At 43.4% G+C, this 24,752-nt stretch overlaps 1 protein-coding gene across 2 annotated transcripts in view; it reads right to left on the bottom strand.

Moving 5' to 3' along the window:
- Positions 1-24,752, bottom strand: part of PAPOLA (poly(A) polymerase alpha) — a 98,329-nt gene that overhangs the window by 16,373 nt on the left and 57,204 nt on the right. For both annotated transcript variants that reach the window (XM_032769493.2, XM_032769494.2), the window contains exons 13-16: positions 24,356-24,409; positions 23,348-23,467; positions 12,716-12,825; positions 1,352-1,473 (exon numbers count right to left, since the gene is read on the bottom strand). In XM_032769493.2, the coding sequence (XP_032625384.1) occupies positions 1,352-1,473; positions 12,716-12,825; positions 23,348-23,467; positions 24,356-24,409 (406 nt within the window). The remainder of the gene's footprint in view (positions 1-1,351; positions 1,474-12,715; positions 12,826-23,347; positions 23,468-24,355; positions 24,410-24,752) is intronic.

The following is a 24,752-nucleotide window of genomic DNA, read 5'->3' as shown; positions in this document are numbered from 1 at the left end:
TGGCAATTAACCATGCTCAAACCAACCAAATAGCTTGATCTTAAATTGCTGCTGCCCTTCATGAAATGCTGTTTTGCAGGCTGCCCTTCTTCTCATATATGATCACATGGGCCTGCCATGCATTTAAGGGAAAAACAACTTCAGACAGAAAAGAGCCCCTTACTAAAAATTTGCTGTACAAGTATAGCAGCCAATTTTCAAGATTCATTAACTGTCATTTAAATCTTTCCCATCCAGGAGTAAAAGGTTATATCTAAGACAGAAAAAAACTTGTCAAGTGGAGACCCTTTCAAGTTTTAGGCCAGAGCATGCAGTCAGTCACATTAATTGTTGAAAGCATTCTCTAACCCACATCTTTAGTTATACCAGAAAATATGTGTATGTTAGCTACAAATGGCAGCAGCAAAGCATTCAACATTCTACTGAGTCATAAGAGAGGTCATACAATTTCTTTAGTAATTGCGTGTAGGCCACAAAAATCTTAAAACTATTAGTACAACAAGGATATATTAGAAAACAAACCAAATTCTTAAATTTGTGTGCATCAGATAACCTTTGTTAATCACGAAAGTGCTGTGTTGTAAATATTTCCTTAACTTGGCTTCCAAATTACACTAGCAAAATAGCTTTCAATTCTCTAAATCAGTGTTTCCCAAACTTGGGACACCGCTTGTGTAAGGAAAGCCCCTGGCGGGCTGGGCCAGTTTCTTTACTTGCCACGTCTGCAGGTCCGGCCTATTGCAAGTTCCCACTGGCTGCGTTTCGACGCTGAAGGCCAATTGGAGTTGCTGGTTGCCAGTACGTCCCCTGGCCTGCACCGCTTCCAGCAGCTCCCGTTGGCCTGGAGCAGCGAACGCGGCCAGTGGGAGCCGTGATCGGCCGGACCTGCAGACGTGGCAGGTAAACAAACCGGCCCGGCCCCCCAGGGGCTTTCCCTACACAAGTGGTATCCTAAGTTTGAGAAACACTGCTCTAAATTAATCAAACTTAAAAACCTGTTTAGTCTAGTATTTCCAACAAAAATCATCATGTCATACCTGCATGATTTTAAGGAGAAGAGATGAAATCAGAAGCTGATATTTTCAGGAGGTAGGAAGAGAGACATGCATGAAACACATGTACAAATAACACAGTATTAATGCAACTGGGAACTATCAATGCATATCAGGATATCAGCACTGTTGTACCAGAGAGGTTTGAAAGTTTGTGTAGGTGACAAGTAAAACTGCCCTTTTAAAGTGGGTTTTAGTTATTTTGTTAGCACACCAAAGACCTTTGGGAATCACTAAATTATAATGCAATTAATTATATTATAACATTAGTTATGTTTGTCAGTAATTTGTAGGTTTACCTTTTTCTTTTTCTGAAGCACATGATTAGGTAGTAGTTGATGAAGTTGCTTTCGTTTTACATGCATTGCAGCAATTTTCATATCCATCTCAAACATCTTGCTGTTTATTGCTTGCCTATAAACTACACAATTAGAAGAAGAAGACGACATATTGAAACATTGTGGAAAATGCAGTTACTTGCCCTGGAAGAAAGGATTGGCATTCCAGAGTATCACTCAACAAGAAGGCTAATATTTCCTCAGTCTTGAGAAAAAACGAACAGCTCTTCCTCCTGCACTGACAGCTGCATCACATCTGATAAGAAAGTAAAGTATCTGAGTTTGCTTATTTTTAAAAAAAGGAAAATCCATTAAAATGTAAATTTCCTCTCTGAAATATGGGACTGAAAAAGTATTTTAAAAGTATGTGAGCCCCTTATTATATTTATGGAAGAATAAATTCAAAGATGGAACCAAGTAGAGTCAAAAGGTTTCTCATCTAACTTGATATAAATGAAAGTTAAGACATATATTTTGCTCTTCATGTTGTTGCTGTGTTTGTATCAGTGCCTGACATTGATGGCCTTGACATATGAGCAGGGCTATTAGGTGCTGCTGTGATTATTGGGCCTAAAAATTTATCCTAATTGTAAGTTCAACTGTAAAAAGTATGTGAAAGTTCATAGGATGTCACAATAACAAATTTTTGCCTGCTTGGAAATTAACTATGGAAAATAGGTCAAGCTGTTTTCAGTAATGAATGCTATGAACAAGTGCAAGAAAACAGACAGACTGAATTAGTCCAAACAAAAAGAGGCCTACTGACATGATTCAAGGATTGTGCTGAGGCTGAACTTAATAAACAAGAGATCGGTCCTGAAATTAATGGACCAAAATTGTTATAGCAAATAGTAGGCCTAACTGATGGACAAAATAATGAAGGGATGAAATAAGACACCCACTTTTTTAAAATATCTCAAGAGTCTAGACATTTTTTCCCCACAAAGTCTCATCCCAGCTCAATGCATCCCAGAGCTCTCATCTTGTTCCATCTCATCAATGCACCTCATTTTCCTCAACCCCAAGACAGAGAGAGCAAACCTGACAGAAGGATTCATTCCTGAGGAAGAAGGCTGTGATGGGGTGGCCACCTTACACTGGTATGGAAGGGGTTAATAAAGCCCTACAGAGACTGTGCAGGAAGCAGCCAATAAAAGAGAGACTGGGAAAAGCCGCCAAATCGAGGCCCAGCAGGCTCATATAAAACAAGCAGCAGGCCAGAGGAGGGTCAGTTACTCCCTGGAACTCAAGGAGGGAGGCACCGAGTGCCTTGCAGGCAGAAGGAAGCTAGCACCCTGGACAGAGCAGTGCTGGACAGGAACAGGGGAGCCAGAGGTAGCTCCTGGTGGGCTGCTAGGACTGGCATGCTGAGATCCTGAGGCAAGGGTGAAGAATGTGCTGGAACCATGGGAAAGTGGTACAGGGAAATGTACTGAAGAGTTGGAGGGGGATGCAGTACATGGCTGCCCCCTACAAGGTCCTTGGCCTAGGACCTTGAGTAGTGGGCAGGCCCGGGTATCCCCTACACTTGCCACTCAGTGTATTTTCTGAAGTGTACCCAAATCAGGATCTTAAACATGAGATCCTCTCTCTACTCTTCCAATCATCTACCTTACTGACTGTCCATCCTATGCATTCAATAAGGAAAGGTCCTGTAGAACAAGTACTTTAATTACATGGTCACAGTATTAAAATGGATATTTATAAAGGGGCTGAATTAAAGTTGCATACTGAAGGAGACGGCTATAGTGCTCCATTAATTCTTGGCTATGGAGAAGCCCATATGCTGTTGTGTAAGAATGGCTCTAAAATATGCACCCTCTCTCATTCCAGGGCTGCACTGGTCCCTGAAGTAGTCCAGATTCTAGGAGACACAAAGTTTGCCTACAGCCATTTGCCTCCTCCCACTCTCCTCCTGTGAGGTGTAGTACAGAATCTGGCTTCTGGAGTCTTATTGTTTTACTAGAAGTGAACTTTTGCAACCCTGCTGTTACCTCATCAATTGGAAGGAATGACATTTTCCTACCTCTAGAGTAAGGTTATTACATCTTGCATAACAAGTGCTGAGAAGTGCATTGAATTACTAACACCAGTCCATGGAAGAGAGACTGGAACTAGATAAGTTCATGAAGGATAGGTCCATCAATGGCTATTAGCCTGTATGGGCAGGGATGGTGTCTCTAGCCTCTATTTGCCAGAAGCTGGGAATGGGTGCCAGGGGACGGATCACCTGATGATTACTTGTTCAGTTCATTCCCCCTGAGGCACCTGGCATTGGACACTGTCAGAAGACAGGATACTGGGCTAGATGGACCTTTGGTCTGACCCAGTATGGCTGTTCTTATATTCCCAAGTGATCAAAGCAGATAAAACACAAGTGGGAGCAGTAAAGGAGGTGAGGGAGCTGCAAAGGCATACTGCTCTCCCAAACCCGGGAGGAGGAGAGGAGCTCTCTCTCTGCTTTTAGTAGAGGAGGGGAAACTGAGCTCTTCTTTAGCCTAAGAGAAGGCATATGTTAAAGTAATCTTTCACCTAGGTAAAGGTGTGACTACTGCAGTTGCTGCTACTATTGCTTCATCATCCTGTCCATAAGGATCTCTAGCTGTGCTTAGGAACAAGCATAATGAGGCTGGCACTAGGGAAATTCACTGGGGTGGAGGATGCTTGGTGCAGATGGAATGTTCAGAGGTTCAGCAAAGTTCCTAACAAGCTCTGAGCATTTGCAAATAGCAATTTTTAGTGGCTTGTAACTTGGACATATGTAGGTATATTTTCACAGGAAAAGCAAAAAGGACCTCCCGACACCACGACTATGTCCCTCACAAATTTCAATTCCAAATCCTGAGCTCTTCAAATAATATTTTATATATACACTAAACACTGCAAAACGTACCTATTTCCTTCTAACCTCATTCCTGGAAATAGCTGGAAGCTAGTTTAAGCAAAGAGGCAGAGAGCAAACATAGAAAGTTCCAGCAAAAATGCTTGTCTGGCAAAGTTATAAGCAACCAACGATAGTGGTTTATAACAAAATGTCACACAATCTTAACATTAGGCTCAGTAATGATGTAGTTGCCTGGGGAAGGATTTGATCATATCCTTAGATTCCTGGGTGAATTGTGGTGTGAGGAGTCTTTTGGTAGTTTATAGCAGGTAATATTGGAGTGGTGGTGTTTGCCCTCCTTAATGTAAACTCATGTTTGAGAACTATGATGGCACCCCTCTTTGTCTGCTGGTTTGATCACTAGCCGGTGGTTGATTTCAGGGACTCCTCTCAGCAGTGGAGCAATTGTGCCGGATAAGATATTTGTTAAGGATTTCACTGTTCATTTTTTCCCCTGAAATAATCAATGTAATGATCAAATGTGTGGCTTTTTCCACTGTGGGATGTCCAAGAAGATGATTGTTTTTCTTATGATTGTTGGTGGGGACGCAGTAGTTGTGGGTGGCAAATACATTGTTGTGAAAGAATTCTTCGAAGCAGAGTTGGTAAAAGAATCTTCTAGTTCTCCACCTGTTAGCATGGTATCAGTTCTGTGCAGCAGTTCAATCCCTGGGACAGTACAGATAATTCAGATCTGGTTCGGAGTAGTCTTGACAAATTGATGATGCTGGAGTGTGTGTAGTGTCCATGTGGTAAGGTCTTTGTGCCATAGTTTCTTCTGGGGATGGTGTTCTGGGGATTGTAGTTAGTTCCACTTTTTGATTCTGGGTTGAATGGGTATCATTAGATTTTTTTTGTTTTGTTTGTTTTTTAATATAGTTGTTTTGGGTTTCTTGAATGATCTCCAGGTAGGTTTCCGAATTTTTTCCTTGCAGTGCGTGGGACTTTATGACGACTTTTTGTCTGAGGTGGCTCCCTTTTCGAGAACTTTGAGGTACAGAAAATAGTTTCTCGGTTTTTCTGAAGTCCTCCTTCAGAGCTGTTTGGCATGTATGGAAATGTATGTAGTGGTTAGAAAGTTATAGAGCAGGGATCAGCAACCTTTCAGAGGTGGTGTGCCAAATCTTCATTTATTCACTCTAATTTAAGGTTTAGCGTGCCAGTAATACATTTTAACATTTTTAGAAGGTATCTGTCTATAAGTCTATAATACATAACTAAACTATTGTTGTATGTAAAGTAAATAAGGCTTTTAAAATGTTTAAGAAGCTTCATTTAAAATTAAATTAAAATGCAGAGCCCCCCGGACTGGTGGCCAGGACCCAGGCAACGTGAGTGCCACTGAAAATCAGCTCGCATGCTGCCTTCAGCACCCGTGCCAGAGGTTGCCTACCCCTGTTATAGAGGGTGAGTCTTCTGGGGATGTTTTATTTCTTGCATTTGCTCAGGAAGTAGATTTTGCTGGCAAGTTTTTCCTCCTTTTTCTTCATGCTGTGGAGTTGCTATTTCAGATGGCAAAATATGATATCCTCCATTGTTGTCTGCAGTTTTGTTGTGCCCACATTGGCCACAGGATATTAGAAAGATACGGTGGGTGAAGCAATACCTTTTATTGGACCAACTTTTACTGGGGAAAGAGACAAGCTTTCAAGCTACACAGAGCTCTTCATGTTTGGGAAAGGTACTCAGCAAGCTAATGGTTGATAAAAGTTTATACAAAAACATATAGAGCGATGTTTAAAAAAGTATAAATATCTGCAAACAGCAATATTTCTAAAAAAATCCTATTAGCAGCACCAGGCAACTGGCGTAAGGTAGAGGGATTTCGGTTTTATTATGGAGGATGCACAGGGAGTGTTGGCAAAGGAGATGAACTGATGAATGGGAGCATTGGTAGGAAACTGGGAGAGAAAAAAAAAAGTCAAGAAACAGGAGTTCATGGCATAGGAGAGCATGGAGCCATTCTCCCTAGTCTGACAATGGGAGAAGAAGCAAAAGTTATGGATAGTATACTAGGAAAGTCTTCTCCATAATAGAAATTTAAGTATTTGAAAAAATTCAAGTGCTTAAAATTTTACAGATGGATATAAAATTACCTCTTCCACCCCAAACAAATTCAATTCCCATTCTCCCATAGGCTTATTTAAGTCTGCAGGAGTGGCCCCCTGCTTCAGTGAGCCTCACCGTGTGTTTGCAAGGGTAGCCATTGCAGCTCTTTTACAGTTAAAGTGCAGCTCACAGAGCCCATCATGCCCCCACCCCCCATTCTCTGCCTACTAGACTTGGGGTGAGAGTGGAAGCTCGTAGCTTCTACCCTGCGGAGGGAAGGTGAGGCTAGGGGCTTCTGCCCTATGGGGAGGAGGGGGGTCTCAGGGCTGAAGGCCCAGCAAGTGCCTCCCATGGCGCAGAATTCTCTAGCACCACCATCCCGCTGCAGAGCAGCAGCTCTCCAGGGCTGAAGCTCTGGACCCTGACAGGTACGCCTGACTCTCAAACTTCTGAAGATTATTGCACGTGGCTCAGAGGGTCGGTAAGTTTGGCCTGGTGTATTCAAGAGGGTTCCCCTTCTGCAGACCTTAATGAAAATTTAAACTTCTGGTGCTCCTTGAAAAGACAAAGGAAACACCACAAAAGAAAAAGTATTCTAAAAAAAGAGTTAAGCTTGAGAGTATATTACATTACTGTCCAGCTAAAAGCCCTCCCAAATTACACTTTGACAAGGAGTCTACAGCTTCAGAAAAAAAATATTAGAAGCCACGGTAATAAACAGTTTAGGGATCCAGTATAGTAGGAGTTGGGCGTGACGGGCGACTTAAGTACAGGCAGCCATGTGGCCTAGCAATCTTCGGCAAGTGCACGTGGTGGTGAGCAGATGGCCCCTTACATGGGAAGTTACGTCTGACATGGCTCGGAAATGGGCCTCCAGAAGGAATGCCCTGTCCTGGGTGGAATCAGTGACCGCTCTGATGAACTATCAGTCACACTGCCATGAGGCTCGATTTCTTTTTGTTCACTAACAGGCCTAGGTAGCAGCTAGCAGCAGGTAGAATACACCAGATCTAGGCTGCTCTGTACTTGACCCTGCGATCTGCCCTTGATGACTCAAATGTTGAGATAAGGATAAACCTGGACACCCCGATGCTCAGGTAAGTAGCTACTAGGGTCATAGATTTTATAAATACCTGCTGGACAGAGGACAGGCCAAAGGGAAGTGCTGTGAACTGGAAATGGCGCTGGCCACCATAAAATGGAGGAATGGTTTGTGTCCGCGGAGAATAGAGATATGGAAATAAGTGTCTTTCAAGTAGAGAGCAGCGTACCAGTCTCTCGGATCCAAGGAGGGGATGTTGGAGGCCAGTGAAACCATGCAAAACTTCAACTTCTTAAGTCGTCGCAGGTCCAGAATGGGTCTTAAGCCCCCTTTTGCTTTTGGGATCAGAAAACAGCTGGAGTAGAAACCTTTCCCTCTCATTTCCTGAGGGACCTCCTCTACTGACCCCAGTTGTAGGAGATTGTCGCTGGGCTACACCCTCCAGTTTTCAGCCACCCTCCTTCCCATTCCCCCTCTTCCCCATCCCTCTTCAGGGACACTTCTCATGAGCAACTCCTCATTCAGAAGGTAGACAATCTCTAGCACCCAGCAGTCCACGGTGACTCTTGACCAGGCTGAATGGTAGGGATGGAGATAGTTGAGAAAAAGATGGCGCAGATCCGGGGACGTGACCGGGGTGTTGCTCTCATGCTTCTGGTCCCCCTGATGTCTCGCTAGGCCAGGCTGCGCAGGTGACTGGGGGGAGGAAGGGCGGAGGCAACTAAAACCAGTGTCCCTTCCCATGGTAGATACTTGCTGAGGCTGCCAAGGCCTTGGTGGCGGGAGCAGCCAGAATTGCTTCCTCACCAAGCATCCCGTGGCACCTTATAGACTAACAGACATATTGGAGCCTGAGCTTTTGAAAGCTCATGCTCCAATATGTCTGTTAGTCTATAAGGTGCCACAGGACTCTCTGCTGCTTTTACAGATCCAGACTAACACGGCTACCCCTCTGATACTTCCTCACCAACTGAGACATATGCAACCTGAGAGTGGAGGGTGGTCCAAGTGTCCTTCAGACTGTGCAGCCTTGCACTCTATTTGTTCTGTAAACAGCCCAATTTCATCAACCAGGAGATCTTGTGTTGAAGACTACATCTCCAGGGATAGGCCTGCGGTCTGAAGCCAGGAACTGCACCTCCTCATGTCCACTGCCAAGGTGACCACCCTGGTCACCAAACTGGCCACATCCCTTACATCTGTGCTGCCGCTGGCGGGGTACTGCCTTCAGAGCTGGGCACCTGGCCAACATCCGCCACTTTCCAGCTACCCAGCTCTGAAGGCAGCAGAGAAGTAAGGGTGGCAATACTGTGACAACTCCTAAAATAACCCTGCAATCCCCGTGCAACTCCCTTTTGGGTCAGGACCCCCAATTTGAGAAACACTGGTCTTCCCCGTGAAATCTGTATAGGGTAAAACACACAAGACCAGATTTCACAGTCTGTGACGCATTTTTCATGGCCGTGAATTTGATAGGACCTCACGTATAAGTATTTGAATCCCTTGGCAGAGAGAAAATATTTTTTCTCAGTTCTTTTGGAAGCGGGTGGGATTCAGGATGGGGTTTGCCAGAGGAGTTTGGCAATATTTAGGACCCCTTCATGCACTGGCAGGGGGCGGATGTGGAGATCACATTGAACGAAGTGTCTGATTGCTCCAGCATCTCTTCTGCCTCTAGGTCAAAGTTAGTGGCTTCCCTTTGGCTAGTGGCTTGGTGCTCCTTAATGTCATTTGGTGGGCTAACAGGGGAGGGCCCCTCCACCGCTTCATCTGGAGAGGAGGACAATCATTAACCACTGAGGGAAGGCCTCAGGCATCATCCCATGCAGGGGAAGGGTGTCTCGGGGTGGGCACCTGTACCTCCACCTCAGCATCCACTAGCACTTCACGCACCAAGCGCACTGCCACTGGTGCCGATTGGAGTTTGTCTGATGTGGCAACCGATGATTGGTGAGATGGGTGCACTGGCTTAACGGTATGCCCCAGGCATTCCAGTAAGACCACTGAACTGAACACTAGCCCTGCTGCCAGGATGGCATCACTGAGGTGGATGCAACCTCAAGAGCCCAGTCACGACAGTGCTGTTTTGGTGAGGAGCTGGAATCCTCCTCTGGTGATCAGGGCTGTTGAGTAGGGGGAGCAGCACTCTGTGGAGGAGCATCCCCGAGGTCTCAGTGACAGTAATCATTGGTGTGGAGAGGGTCAGCACAAAGATGACTGCTGCCGACCAGTGCTTCCCTCTGGGTGCGACGTGACACGAGGGCAGAAACCAGGAGCGCAGTCCAAGCAATCTGTGGCAGCGAACCGGTGACCTGGGCTAATGAAGAGACCAAGGATGTGGTGACAAAGGGTACTGCCTCGGCTCTGGAGATTGGCAGTGCTCACTCGTCTTCCGGGAGGCTTTCACGACTGGCTTGCCCTTGTAGGGAGCCTTTGCTGGTTCCATTGCTGACGCGGTGCTGGCTGCGGTGGGAGACTCCTTTGCTGTCTGGGCACTGGGAAGGCGTTGACTCTGACATCAGTCTGGGTTCCCTACCACTCCCCGAAGTCGGTGGCAGATCCCTTAGGGGTGTAGGAGATCTCCTTGGGGAAGTGCCCCCTTTCAGCTCTGGTGTGGGTAGGTGGCCCTGACAGGGTCCTTTGCACAATGCTCCTTGGTCCATCTTGCTCGGAGCCAGATCCCACTTCTTGGTCGTCTTCTTGGGCATCCGTGAAGGGGATTGGTGTGGGGTAGAGTCTAGTGCTGGGCGTGTGCTACGCACTGAGGCCAAAGTGTCGGGTGATGGAGCCGGCCTGCCCGGCTCCGAGGCTGGCCAAAGAACAGCCTCCATGAGGAGGACCCTCAAGCAAAATGTCACATTCTTTTTGTGTCCTGGGACAAAAGTTCTTACAGATGTGACACTTTTAATGTGGGATTCCCCCAGGCATTTCAGACACCTACCATGCGGGTCACTAACAGGCATAGGCCTACTACAGTCGGCGCAGGGCTTAAAACTCGGTGACTGGGGCATGTCCTGCCTGGGGCAAAGTCCCTGATGGAACCCTAACTAACTACAGTACTTAACAGCTACTTACTAACTAATCTAAAATAAAACAAAACTATTTACAGATGGAACACGAAGTTCGAAAGGGAAAGAAACCACTGATCACTTGCGATGCAAGGGAGAGAGGCGCGCTGAGCAACTACCACGCACAGTAAGAAGGAACTGAGAGAGGGCTTAGGGCCGGTGGTGCCTGATATACTGACACATGAATGCGGCACTCAAGGGGGTGCCACAGACAACCCTACAGATACTGTTAAGGCAAAAGTCTCTGATAACTGTGCACGTGGGTGCCCATGCACCTAGAATGGAATCAACATGAGTGAACATTTGAAGGATGTATCTTTAGTCTGTATTCCTATCAAAAATAATTTTAAAGTTATATAAAATCATTATACACCCAATAGCATATTACCAACAGATAATAAGAAAGGAGTAAATTCAAAGCTGAAATTGGTAGCGTATGTCAGGTGGGATGAGTACTGAAAGTAAGCACTGAAAGATTACATAGCAATAGGGAGCTGAATGAATCTCTTCGCTGTTCATTTCCAAATTAACATCTGGTTAAGATTCTCCATATGTCGGAAAGGAACAATTTTGGAGGTATTTGTTAAAACTCTAAAAGTTTTGGTTTGGATATAGTCTATAAATTCTACATATAGACCTCCATGTTTGACAACACAGATATTCAGAGACCATTCAGAAACATAAGTCTTGAATGCTGTTTTCATAGAGATAAGAATTTAGGATCTATTTGTAACGAGTATATTTGCCATTCCAGTTGAGAGCAGAGCTTTTAGATTACATTTTAGACTGTAAAGCAAGAAAATTAAAAACACAAAGTAGAACGATTGCTAATCAGCCTGTCTACATTCTCTAGTCAAATCAAACAAGTGTAGCATTCGCTATCTTTAATCAAGTAGGTTATATTCACTGTTTTGTGAGAGCGAAAGCAATTTCTTTTTGATTGAGAACAGATGTTACCTGCACATAGAAGCACCAAGATTTTCGAACAACTCCCTTAAAAAAAAAGTATGAAATCTAAATAAAAGTGGTCTTTTTTTTTTTTTTTTAAAGGGGGAAGGACAGGGAAACAAAGAGAAGAGTAATTAAGGGACGACAGAACGCAAGTCATTACACAAATATCTCAAATCAAACTAGTTTAATGTTTAAACTAGAGATTTTAAACATTTTTATATTGGACTGGGAGAAATATCCAGGTTCATTTACAAAGGGCTGAATCTGCATTTCATGTTGGGGGTGTGGTTTCTCTCCCCCATTTAAGGCAACTTCATTACATTATTTTAGTCCAGTTTAAGATACTTTTCCACATTTTATATTTAACATTCACTATGACCATATTACTGTATGCCAAATTCATAGTATTCACTAAATAAGCCTCAACTTGGGAATCCATAGCCAGAGGATGCTTTATCGCACATACTACGGAAGTTGTGAAACTATACTTAAATCGTTGTCATATTGCTTCAAAATAACACTGTCAATACATCTAATCAGTTTTCCACAGAACTCTGCCATATTCTTAATTCTACTCTCCAGATGTTATGTTGCAAATTTCCACCAATGCTGTCCTTTTTGGTTTGTTAAAAGCAATTTAACTAGATTGTGAAGTTAGCATGACTTGTTTATTTTTGTGTGGTGTAACATCTCTGAATATCATCATACAACACTAGGAATGAATTAAACTTAATAGTTAGTATGAGCTCCGACATATTGGATTAACTGCAACAATGCGCAAGGTATATTGCCTAGGTTCTACTATTAATCTGTTTTCAGTAACAAATATAAACATGGGAAAAGATTTAGACTGAAACATACAATCTAATGGAAAATGTAACATAATCAACACACATGACCTAAGTATAAATGTTTATACTATCACTTAAGGCCATGTAATTTACTATGTTGAATAAGAAACATTTAAAAACTTATAGGTATCATTTAATAAAAGTTTTACCTTTTTCAGTGAAAAGTATGTTGCAAATTATGCCTAAAATGAGGTACAGTTTCTGAAAAATTTAAATTCTTATGACCAAATCGGTCAGTTATGTCCCAAATGTGAAGGTGTCTAGTTGATTGTCCTGCCACGTCTCCAGAATTAACAGACTGCAGCAATTCAAACAAAAAAGTTTTGCCACTAATTTTCTATACATCAAATAAGCAAGAAAAACACTGATATAATATCCTTCCACTTAGACCCATGGTAGAATATTTTTAAACAAAGGCCATATAATCATACATTCAGTACAAATGAATTAATTTCAAGATTTTAGAGAAGCTAAGTTTACCTGTGTCAGTGAAAGACTGGATGTCGTAGGTAAGATCAACACTCAGATTTTCAGAATTTTCTGTCTTCTTAAACACTAAACCAATCACCCACATTGTACGAAATTCTTCCCTGAAAAGTGTGATAAAAAGAATCATGTAATATTGGAAGAAAGAATGAATTTAAGTTACTTAATCTAAAACTCAGATGATGTGGTTTGTAACACTGCTGCAAAATTTGATAAGGTAGTTGGTTACATTTTAGCTCAACTGGCATGGAATAAGATTAAAGTACCAAGAGATCCAACTATTGAGAACTCCTACTAAATCGTAACAGAAAACAAAAAGGTCAATTTCATACAAGCTACTAATCAGTGTCATCAACCATATTTTAAAAGGTATAAGGCTACTACAAAACACTTAAGACTTGCTTTTTCAGTTTCAAGTTTAATCTGTTTACACAAGACTTCAGACTTAACAAGAAAAGTTACTTGCCTTTAATTGTTGTTTGCCTACACAGATAATCACTTAAGATTTTCACTACATGCTTTGGCATGTAAGCTCAGAATCCTCTAGCAAAGGGCAACTGTTAGGAGCAATGTATGCACTTGTGTGGATCCACACATCGAAGTAAAGGTAGATAAAGGACCTTGGGTCCAACTGTCCTCATTTTTTTCCCCATTGATGTTTAAAGAGTTTAAATTCCAGAGAAGGAAGGCGCTGTCATGGGTCTATCTACAATCTATTCAAAGAATGACAGTTACAAGTAAGGCTACATCTACATTACCACTTATGTTTGCAAAATTTATGTTGCTCAGGGGTATGAATATTCCACCCCCAGAGCGACATAAGTCACACAGGCATAAGCGCACATCTTTTGCCGGTCATCGGGGTGGTTTTCTAAGGCTTATGAGAGCTCTCCCATTGGCATAGAACGTCTTCACTACATGTGCTGCAGTGACATGGCTGTATAGTGTACACATGCCCTAAGTGACCTCTTTTCAAGCACTGCTTATATATATTCTCCCATTCTTGGTAGAGTGATTAGTCATTACAATCCTCAAATGATATGGGTCTAAACTATTTAACAACAACAACAACAACAACAACAACAACAAAAAAAAAAAAATACAAGGACTGCTCTTCCAAACCTGACATCAGACCTAAAAGACAAATTAAAAGAGCAATACAGATACGAATTGACCAATGCACGAGATAAGTCACATTTTCAATGGCGTTTCCACATCCAAATTTGTAATAGAAATGTATTAGATATGCTGTATAGAATTCTTTGAATACAGTAGAATGCTTTGATTTTTAAGGTACTGAAATATCCCTGAGGGTTGACTATAAAGTGTAATACATTTGGATAGCCTGGAAATTTGTAAACTGAACTAGTCTTAGAAGACCCCCCCATCATTTCAAGAAGTCTCTTTACTTTGTCAAGTATGAAATTTAGAAAGAGACATCGGCAGACTGATAAAAGACGGGTTCAGAGCAAGACCAGATCCAATTGATTTCAAACGAATTTAGGGGCAAAATGTTAGGAATCCAGGTTTGAAAGTTGTGGCTCATATTTAGGGCCCTACTAAATTCTCGGCCATGAAAAACGCATCACGGACCATGAAATCTGGTCTCCCACTGTGAAATCAGGTCTTGTGTGTGCTTTTACCCTATACTATACAGATTTCACAGTGGGAGACCAGCATTTCTCAAATTGGGGGTCCTGACCGAAAAGGGAGGTGGGGCGGGTCACAGTATCGTTACCCTTACTTCTGCGCTGTCTTCAGAGCTATGTGACCAGAGAGCAATGGCTGCTGGCCAGGAACCCAGCTCTGAAGGGAGTGCCCTGCCAGCAGCAGCATAGAAGTAAGGGTGGCAATACCATACCATGCCACCCTTCTGCACTGCAGCCTTCAGAGTTGGGCAGCTAGGGAGTGGAGGCTGCTGACTGAGGGCCCAGCTCTGTACCATACCACATCATGCCATCTTTCTGCGCAGCTGCTGGTAGTGGCTCTGCCTTCAGAGCTGCGTTCCCAGCCAGCAGTTTCTTCTCCAGCTGCTCAGCTCTGAAGCCAGCGCCACAACCAGCAGCGCAGACAGAAGTACAGGTAGCAGTACCACCACCCCTCCTACAATATCTTTGCAACCCCCTCTACAACTCCTTTTTTTGGGTCAGGACCCCTACAGTTACACCATAAAATTTCAAATTTAAATAACTGAAATCATTAAATTTGCAATTTTCAAAATCCTATGACCGAGAAATTGACCAAAATGGACCATTTATTTGGTAGGGCCCTACTCACATGTATAAACTTTGTTTACATTTGGAAATTAATCCACTGGTAGAAAAGTTTGTTAGCAGTAACTCCCCTATTAGATCTGGTTTACACTACAGTTAGGCTGATACAAGGTAGCTTATAACCTAGTTGTGCATGTGTCTGCACTAGTCTCCCACCGCTGTACTGACCCTTACAGTAACACCACCTACCCGAGTGCCATAGAGTCAATATATTTAGGTCAACACAGGGCAAGTGTAGACACAGCATTCGTTATGTCGAACCAGCACTCGTTATGTTGGCCCAAACTGTCCCACAATGACCCACACTAACTGCTCTGGTCACCATTGTGAACTCCACTGCCCAGGGGTCATGAAGACCAGAAGTTCCCTCCCCTTTAAATCCCTGCAAATTTTTGACATTCCTTTCCCTACTTGCACATCTAGCAGCTCGCCACTGTTTATGGAGCTGCCTAGCTGACCACGCTGGCTACATGCTTCTGAAATGGCCCGGCCTGGAGTAGATAGGGCCTGTGGGGAGAAGACGCCGCGAAAAAGCCATAGAAATATTGACATCAACGAGCAGATTGCTCAGTGGATGCAAGAGAAGTATGACAGTGACTAGCAGCAGTGCTGGCATAGAAGGAGTTGCGGCAGGCATACCAGGTGGCCAGAGAGATCAACAATCCAGCTGGTGCCAAGTTGCAGACCTGCTGTTTTTATAAAGAGCTGCATGCCATCCTCTGCAGAGATTCCACCCAACCACAGCACCGTGGATATCTCCAAGAAGCCCGAGTGACAAGTCCCTGCCGTGAATAGTGAAGAAGGTACGATAGTGGACAGGAAGAGGTTTATGTGGAACAGGTGACTGGGGGCTCCAGCTGTACAGCGAGCCAGATTCTGACAGACCATCACAGACCAGCCAGTCAAGCACAGGTAAGCCCAATGCACGGAAGGAATCTTAGGTAAAAGTATGCAAATAAATGTTCAATTACATGGATGGCACCCCCAAAGTAGCAGAGAACAGTATTTTGACTATTAATTCATTTCCTTATGCTAGAAGAAGTAGTGGTTCAACCAAGAGGGGTAGAGTTGCTCTCAGCTTTTTCACACCCCTGTAGAGTTAGTGGAGGGGCATGCCATGCAGGTAAATTATATATACAAAGATGTCCTCTGAATGCTCCTGAGAGATCTCAATGAAACTTCCGTGGAGGTATTCTTTAATACTCTGCCAAAGGTTTAGAGGGAGGGCTGCCTTATTTCTTGCTTCATGGTAGAACACTCTGTAATAACTTCAGGAGGCACCACTGTAGTACACAGGCTACCAGCAGAGAGAACTGGGAAGCTTCGGGACACCAGCAGCAGCTGTGCTGTCTCTGCCTTTGTTACCCTCAGGAGTTAGATAGCAGCTAAAATCACCACCACCTGTGGAAAATGGTGCCAACGTTCAGTGCCATTGCCTTCTGCAATTAGAATCATGCAACCAAGCAATTCCCTCATTTCCTCAACCTCTGGCAGCCACACTCACCATGGCTAGTGCAGTGACTGGTGCCGTGCACATGCAGTCCCAAACAGAAGTGAAAATATAGTGCTTAAAACTTTAGGGAAGCAAGAGGAGTGAGTTCAGCATCTTAAGTTTTGCTTTCTGTAGTGAATACGCTAACAATGGAACCTCTTTGTTTTATCTTCTGCTGTCTTTGTGGCCTTCAGGGTCTCCCCCTCCACACCTGTGGAACTCCTGAACCAGATAAGGAAGAGGAGGAGAAAAGAGGATTCAGGATCACATGTCCAATGAGATCCTGCAAGCTAGTACTGCAAGGTACAATGAACACAGGACCTGGAGAATGAACACTGAGGATAGCCTGGAGAAGGAACAAACGGAGAGGAGAAAGGTCCAGGAGTCCCAGCAGGAAAAAGGAGGAGATGCACCAGGACACAATGGGGCTTCTCAGGCAGTAAACAGATGCTATAGACACTAGTGAACCTGCAGATTCAACAGTCCTGGGCTTGTCTCCCCCTGCAACCGATTGAGAACTCAATCAGGAAATCCCAATAACCCCTTTCCCCCACATTCCATGTGGCATCGTAGTTTGCAGCATTACTCTTACCACTCCATCCCACGGGACATTAAAGACAATCATAAGCTTCATATATACAGACACATGAAAGCCTTGGTTGGTGTATATATAGCTGTAGAGGATATGAATTCTTTCCCTTTCATAAGTTCACTGGAGATCTCGAGCTTCTCAGGTACGAAGCAGAAACAACTTGCAGATTGAACACCATGCCATGATCTGAGTCTCGCTGAGGCAACAGACATTCCTCAGAGGAGCAGCGCAGGCAGGGTTCTTGAACCCTGGGACATGGGCATAATCCCCAAGGGAAGGGGCTGTCTCTTAATGGGGATGACTAGCTAACTTACCACTAACCACTACCAATGCTACAACTACTAACTACACGAAGAACTGCAAAGAACTATGAACTACTATACACAACGGAAGAAGTCACTCTCTTAGTAAAACCTAAGAGCGCAAAGGAACAGGGCTTCTGACTCAGGCCATGCAGCAGTAATAGAGAACTGGAGAGGTGTCAACTCACATGGCCTATTATGCCCTTGACTGAACATGAGGAGATGCACGACGTATGTGTGGGTCAACTGACACTGACAGGGAAAACCTTCTGACTCTGGTGCATGTGCAACCACATTTGGAATACATATAGGGACTATCAGTTGAAGAAATCTGGCTGATTCATTGAGCTTTATTAAGTTTTTAATATATTTGTTTTTAAATTGCATGGGGTTTTTTTGGCACCAATTTTGTTACAGAATAAAATTCTATTAATAATCTTTATAAGTTCACATCATATGCTACTGAGAGCTGAGCAGTTCTGAAAGTATCAATTATTTGCACAGTGTCATACAACTCAGAGGGTCATTCACAAACAAAACGAATAGGTGCACTGATAATGTTACATTCCTACATGTACAGCAATCACCACACAATTCCTACCAGGCCACAAAAGGGCAGGGGACCAGGTAGAACATACCACACACTACTCTCTCACTGTTAAATTGGTCTTTCAAAGCCTCCAGGAGCCATACAGCACTGCACTAAGCTCTTATAATAGTCCTTGTACCCGGCTGTTAAAATTCAGCAGGCAGCCTCTTCACTCTGCCCTCCATCTGGATGGAAACTTCTCCCCCTTTGCTTCACATGTATTATGCAGGACATAGCCCATAGCTATAATCACTGGGATATTTTTCTCATAGAGATCCAATCTTGTGAGTAAACACCACCAGCGACCCTTCAAAAGCACACTGAGCTGTCACTCTCCATCTGCTGAGCCAGTAGTTGAACTGTTTCTTGGTGCTGTCAAGGTGGCCAGCATATTGCTTCATGAGCCAGGGATAGGCTGGGTCCCCATGATCACTACTGGCATTTCAATATTCCCAGTGCTAATCCACCAGTTGGGAAAGAAAGTCTTCGCTTGTAGCTTTCTGAACAGTCCCCTATTCTTGAGGATGAGAGCACACCATGCACCTTCCCTGACCAGTCCACACTGATGTCAGTGAGGCATCCCTAGTGATCAAGCAATGCTTGCACAACCACAGAAGAGTAGCCCTTTCTCTTGATGTACTCAGTGGCAAGGTGGTCTGGCGCCAAAATAGGGCTGTGTGCTGTCTACTGCCCAACTGCAGTTCGGGAACCCAACTGCTGTACATCCTCCTATGTCCTGCACATTGCTCAGAGCCACAGTCCTGCGTAGTAGGAAGTGATTAATGCCTCTTCACATTTGCCCCAGTGGCCTCTCCAATTGATTTCCTGACCCCAAATTGATTCCTGACTGACCATTAGCAAACTGACTTTGCAATCACACTGTGGAAATGTGCCACTCGCTTCTCCACTGCCAGTACAGCTCTCATTTTCGTGTCCCTGTGCTGAGAGGCTGGGGAGAGCTTAGTACACAGATTTAGGATTTTGTGCATCCAAAAGTTTTGCAGCCATTGCTTTTCATCCCAAATCTGCATTATGATGCCATCCCACCAACCAGTGCTTGTTTCTCAGACCCAGAAACAGTGCTCCACCAACTACAGCTGCTCCATGAACTCCATCAATAATCTTGAATTGATCATCACTATGCCCCACAGCAATCAGTCCCCAAGGAAATGTCATGATCCCCACTGATTGAATTCTTCTTGAAGCTCTGCAAATACTCCAGGATCGTGTGCCCTGTGCTTGCAATGCTCAAGATGATAATGAAGAGTTGTGCAGGCTCTATGCTTCTGTCAGAGATAGTGGACAATAAGGAGGGCCATGTAGGTTTGTGAAATTTTGAAAAAAAGGTAAAAAAACCTATTGGATACAAACAACATTATGGGATGGACACAGCTACAAACTGGGAAGTTGACCCACTGCTCCCAGTCACCTCTTGGGTGATTCGTTTTGGCCCTACCATGCATTGCCAAATTTTCCCAAAGGACAGTGCACTTGATGATGGCAGGTTGCACAATGGGATACCGACCCATAATGCACTACACTCCGCATTAAAACAAACATTCCTGGAGAGTACATGCACTGCCAACACAAAGAGCCAAGTATGCATGTGCACAAGTGACGTACTAACTGGGTGGATGTATACAGACATAACTTGAGTCGACATAAGTTTGTAGTGTGGACATGGCCTTAGTGTAGGCAGAGCAAAACTAATTTCAAATATGTTTTTTGTAAGTGAAAATGATTTTGACATGTTTACAGCATTAGTCAGACCATTTTCAGCCCTGTTTCAAGAGAATCTGTTAGTAACTATTTTAAACAGGTAATTTCTAGGACTGTCAGTTAACTGCCATTAACACGTACAATTAACGCACAGCATAAATAACGCGTTAATCTTTTTAAATGCGCGTTAATCACAGGCAATGGTGAGGGGGGCAACATCAGCTGTTCTGAAGAACCTACCTCAGGTCAGGCGCAGTAAGGCAAGCCACCACCAAAGGGCGGGCGGAAAGAGAAGAAGCTACAGAAAGATATGGTTCTCATGCCAGCTCCAGCAAAGAAATATTTTTTAAAAATAAAAACAGGACAGCCAGGGGCTCACCCGAGCTGCCCCCACACTTGCAGGGCTCGCCCCAGCCACCTGCCCCATGCCTCCAACCACCCTTTGCCACCCGCATCCGGGGTGGAGCCCCCCTGAGCTCTGCACTGCCCACAGCAGGGTCTCTCCCCCCAGCCCCCATGCCACCTGCAGCTGGGGATGATCCTGCCTCTCCAGGTTTGGGAACTCAACCCCCTCCTGAGCCCCAAAGCATCTGAAGATGGCTGGAGCTGGGGTTGAGCCTGAGCCTCCCCGCCCCCGAGCTCCGTACTGCCCATGGTAGGGTCTTCCCCCCACCAGCCCTGTGTCATCCACAGCTGGGGCTGATCTCCACTCCCGAGCTCCATGCCCCCAGAACTTGGGAGCCGACAACCTCCACCTGAGCCGCCTGCAGCTGGGGCTGAGCCCCGTCCGAGCTCTGGAGCTGACCCTCACCCCCATGCCTGCTGAGCTCCGTGCTGCCTGCAGCTGGGGCTGAATCGCCGCCTTCCCAGCTCTGCACCTCCTCTGGTGGAGGAGGATTCCCTCCCCACCTCCCCAGCCAGCTCTGCGCCACCCAGTGGTCAGCACTGAAGCCAGCATTGCCCACCACCAGCAAATTTCTCTGCTTTCCTGCTGGCGGGCAATGCTGCCTTCAGATGACCCTCGTGCAGAAGCTGTCACGCTCTGCTCTGCCTTGAAGCCAGGGCAAACGTATAGTTTTGGTGAAAAAGTATGGATGGCCAGGACAGAGCTGAGAAAGAGAACTGTCCTGGCCAAAACGGGACATATTGTCACCCTAGCTAGCCCCGCACCCTACTATGCCTGGCTGGCTCCTCACTTGTGGGACCAGCCCCCCTGAGTCGTGCCCCATTGCCCCTACCCAGCCACTAACTCCGGGAGTGCCTCATAGAGAACATAGGCCTGGTGAGCTCAGCCTCCCTATACCAGCCTCTCCTTCCCTGTAGTATGATGAGTCCCTGAGGTAAAATCCACCCTCCCTTGCAAACAAGGGCTCACTCAGCTGAAGGGAGCCCACCTAGCTCAGTAAAAGGAGGCGAGCCCAATACCAGAAGCTACCTTTCCTGAAACAGCAGCAAGACATTCCCTCAGCCTCCTCCTGCAAAAGTTATTGTGCTCTTCCCCGTTGTGACCCCGTCCTTCCAGACCCTCGTCCTGCACAAGTCTTTGGTTATTTCCCCACTCCCCTATCCTCCTCCAACACTGAATGCAGATTTCTAAGATGAAACTCTCTTCGGACAGGAGGTGAACCTGGTGAGCTCAGAAACCCAACCCAACCAGAGCAACATCAAGAATTCACCTCTCTCCTGCAGAACTCTCGCCCTCTCTCATGTCCAGAGCACTGACTTTCTGAGATTAAAAAAAAAAAAAAATCTTACCCCTTCAAAAAGCCAAGACTCCTTTAAAGACAAATACAAAATAGTATACAAAAGGCTAATCCAGCAGCAGCAAGAGAAAAATAAAAGCCTCCTGGCACAATTCACTCTCCTACTGAATGTTAATCCTGAGGTAAAATCTTCCCATATCCATGGCAAGGACTCTTTTGAACAGGTCATAAATATATTGATTTTATAGAAGAATTTATTGAATTATTCCAGACATTGATACAGTTCAGAAAAAGTTAATGGAGCAAAGCAGCAATAGTTCAGGTCTTTTGAATGGGAAGTTTATGTTTAAAATACTTCCAGATGCTTTTTTGTCTAAAAAGACTTAGCCGTGAAATACCTACAGATGAATCCCAATACCACAGAAGCACTACATATAAATATTTAGCACATCTGGCACATAAATATCTTGTGATGCTGGCTACAACAATGTCATGCCAACACCTGTTTTCCCTTTCAGGTGACACTGTAAACAAGAATTGGGCAGCATTATCTCCCACCAATGCAAACAAGCTTATTTGTCTGAGTGATTGACTGAACAAGAAGTAGGACTGAGTGGACTTGTAGGCTCTAAAGTTTTACATTGTTTTATTGCTAAGTGCAGTTATTCTTTTTTTCATAATTCTACATTTGTAAGTTCAACTTTCGTGGTAAAGAGATTGTACTACAGTACTTCAATAAGGTGAACTGAAGTTTTTTCTAGTGCAAATGTTTGTAATAAAAAATAAAGTGAGCACTGTACACTTTGTATGCTATGTTGTAATTGAAATAAAATATTTGAAAATGTAGTAAACATCCAAACTATTTAAAGAAATGGTATTCTATTATTGTTTAATCGGGCGATTAATCACAATTTTTTTTTATCTAGTAATTTCTTATTTTAGACAGAGCTATAAATACTCTTGCCCAAATTCACTTTTTGGGCATGTAACTAAATTATGCTTATAGCAGCCACCAATGGGCCCAATCCAAGAAGCCACTGCCTTGCTGAACAGCCTATGTAGAAGTTCACATGGACTTTCTGTAGATATTTCATAATGAAATGAGCACTGATTTTAAAGCTAAATTCAATATGAAAATGCTTTACACGCTACAGACAACACAAAGTCAAAATGTTACATCTGCAAAAATATACATTGAACTGTTCACAAAAAATTATTTCCCAACCTCAGACTTGATAAATAACCTCTCACTAATCTGGCTATGGCAACTGATATATAGAAAACACCAAGTCAAGTGCAGTTTTCTGACCAAAAAACAAACACAAAACATACCCCAAAATACAGTCCTACCAGTCTGGAAAGCAAAATAATAGAACCAGAACTCGCCAAACATCCTAAAGTCAGTTTTGAAACATGCACTTGCTTTCTTCCTTCGGATACCAGACATTACTGTTTCCTAAAACATTAATCACTGGTAAGTTAAAGTACAAAAACTATTAGTTATAGATGTATTTCAAAACTCCAAATCTAACTAAACTGTTTTAGACTGATAATGAAATCAATAAGAGACTGAGTCTGCGATTCTTGCTTGACTCTCCTTGCTACTAATAAAAGCATAACAGACTTTGATAATAGTCACCCAGACAACTGCAGTACAAGAGGGGTATACCGAGGTTAGTATTATGGCAACTTTGCACAGTACATACTGTGCTAATTAGTGAAGTTGTATCACTCCATTAAGGTATTCCTACTGCTACAAAAATATCTGTATGCAAGTCAAGTGATTTTCACTTAAAGGGAATAACTGCTGACAACTCAAGTCATTAGCCAACTTTACTTTCAATTAATTGTTCATTCATTTCAGTAAAAGATTTGAATAACGTACATCGTAAATTTACAATTATCTGCATAAAATGTCCTTCAGTTATTGAATTAAGGAGCGAGGATCTGGCTTACTTGTCAGGATTCTCCTTGGGTGCTGGGAATGACTGAGGATTCACGTGAGCCAGTGTAATGAACTCATTCTTTTCCAAGCTTCCAACTAGAATGCGGATTTTTGACTCCACCAAGCCCACCCTGAATGAATAAAAACTTACTAATAAGTGGCCATTTAAAAATACCTGAAATACAACTAAACACTTCTGGAAGGAAAAAAGTCAAATAGTTCTGATTATACCAATATCTGGAAATATCAAGTAACTAACTACCCGGCCAGATAAGCTCACTCCAGACCAATATTCTAATATTACTTTCCAACAAAGCCACGTAGCTTTGTTCAGTGGAATTCCACATCATCGTATCTTGAAGTTATGATGACCTTGTCCAAACTGCCTGTACCCAAAATGACACTAACAATGAAAGATTTTGCTGGGTGTAGTAATTAAAATACTATGCATTGGTAAGTCTTCAGAAATCAAATATTACCCTAGCCAGGAAGGGCTGAAGGTTGCAAATTGAGAGAGGCATTAATTTATATTCAAATAAAGGTCTGTTTGGTTTTTTTTAAACAGTTATTTTACTCTAATACCTAAACATGTGAGAAAAAGATATATTTGTTGAAGATTCAACACCTCTGCCACTTCAACTAAGGTGAGAGAACTCAAATATCTGAGAGTCCCAAATAAAAACCAAGGGAGAGAGAATGATATCTAGCTATTCAGGCCTTCTCTATACATCATAAAATTCAAGGTAATATCTTTTTAAACCTTTGCAGGTTCTTTTAAATAGAGTACTGCAGCCAATAATATTCTCCTTCATCCTGTTTCCTTAATGAATCTCTGGATTAATGAAAGATGAGCAATAAAATTAACTGTCTGCATCTATTTAATTCTGGAACACAGAATCTTCACTTTTTTTTTTTTTTTTGTAAAATATGTATTATTTGTTCATTTACGTCCCAGGTTGGTTGGATAAAATTATTTTGAAATTTGGAGAATTAAAAAAAACAGCATGCATGATACTCACCATTCTAGTCGCTGTTTTTCTGTTGGTGCACTTGCTAGAAGTACAATGTAATGCCTTTGGAGATAAAGACAACAGGCTATTCTATGTATGTCTGACACTGGACATTCACAGTTATTAACATCCTTATTAGCTTAAGCTACAAACCCAGACAGAAGAATAAAACAAACAGTTAAAAATAATATGCACCTTATAATAAAGAGCTTAAACAATCTACAAGAGGCTGCAGATGAGTATGGTATTAGATTTTTTTTCCAAAAAAATTTCAACTCACACTGATGTCCACAGCTGCATTAATATCAACAAAAGGGTAATAAATGCATGGAAATACAGTAGCACTTAAGCCGGAATCTCAACTAAGTGAGACTATGACTTAAACTGTGAATTGCAGAAGGCTGCT

Source organism: Chelonoidis abingdonii, chromosome 4, assembly GCF_003597395.2.
Source record: "Chelonoidis abingdonii isolate Lonesome George chromosome 4, CheloAbing_2.0, whole genome shotgun sequence".
Classification (NCBI taxonomy): domain Eukaryota; kingdom Metazoa; phylum Chordata; order Testudines; family Testudinidae; genus Chelonoidis; species Chelonoidis abingdonii.
This window is presented reverse-complemented; position numbering and strand designations above follow the sequence as displayed.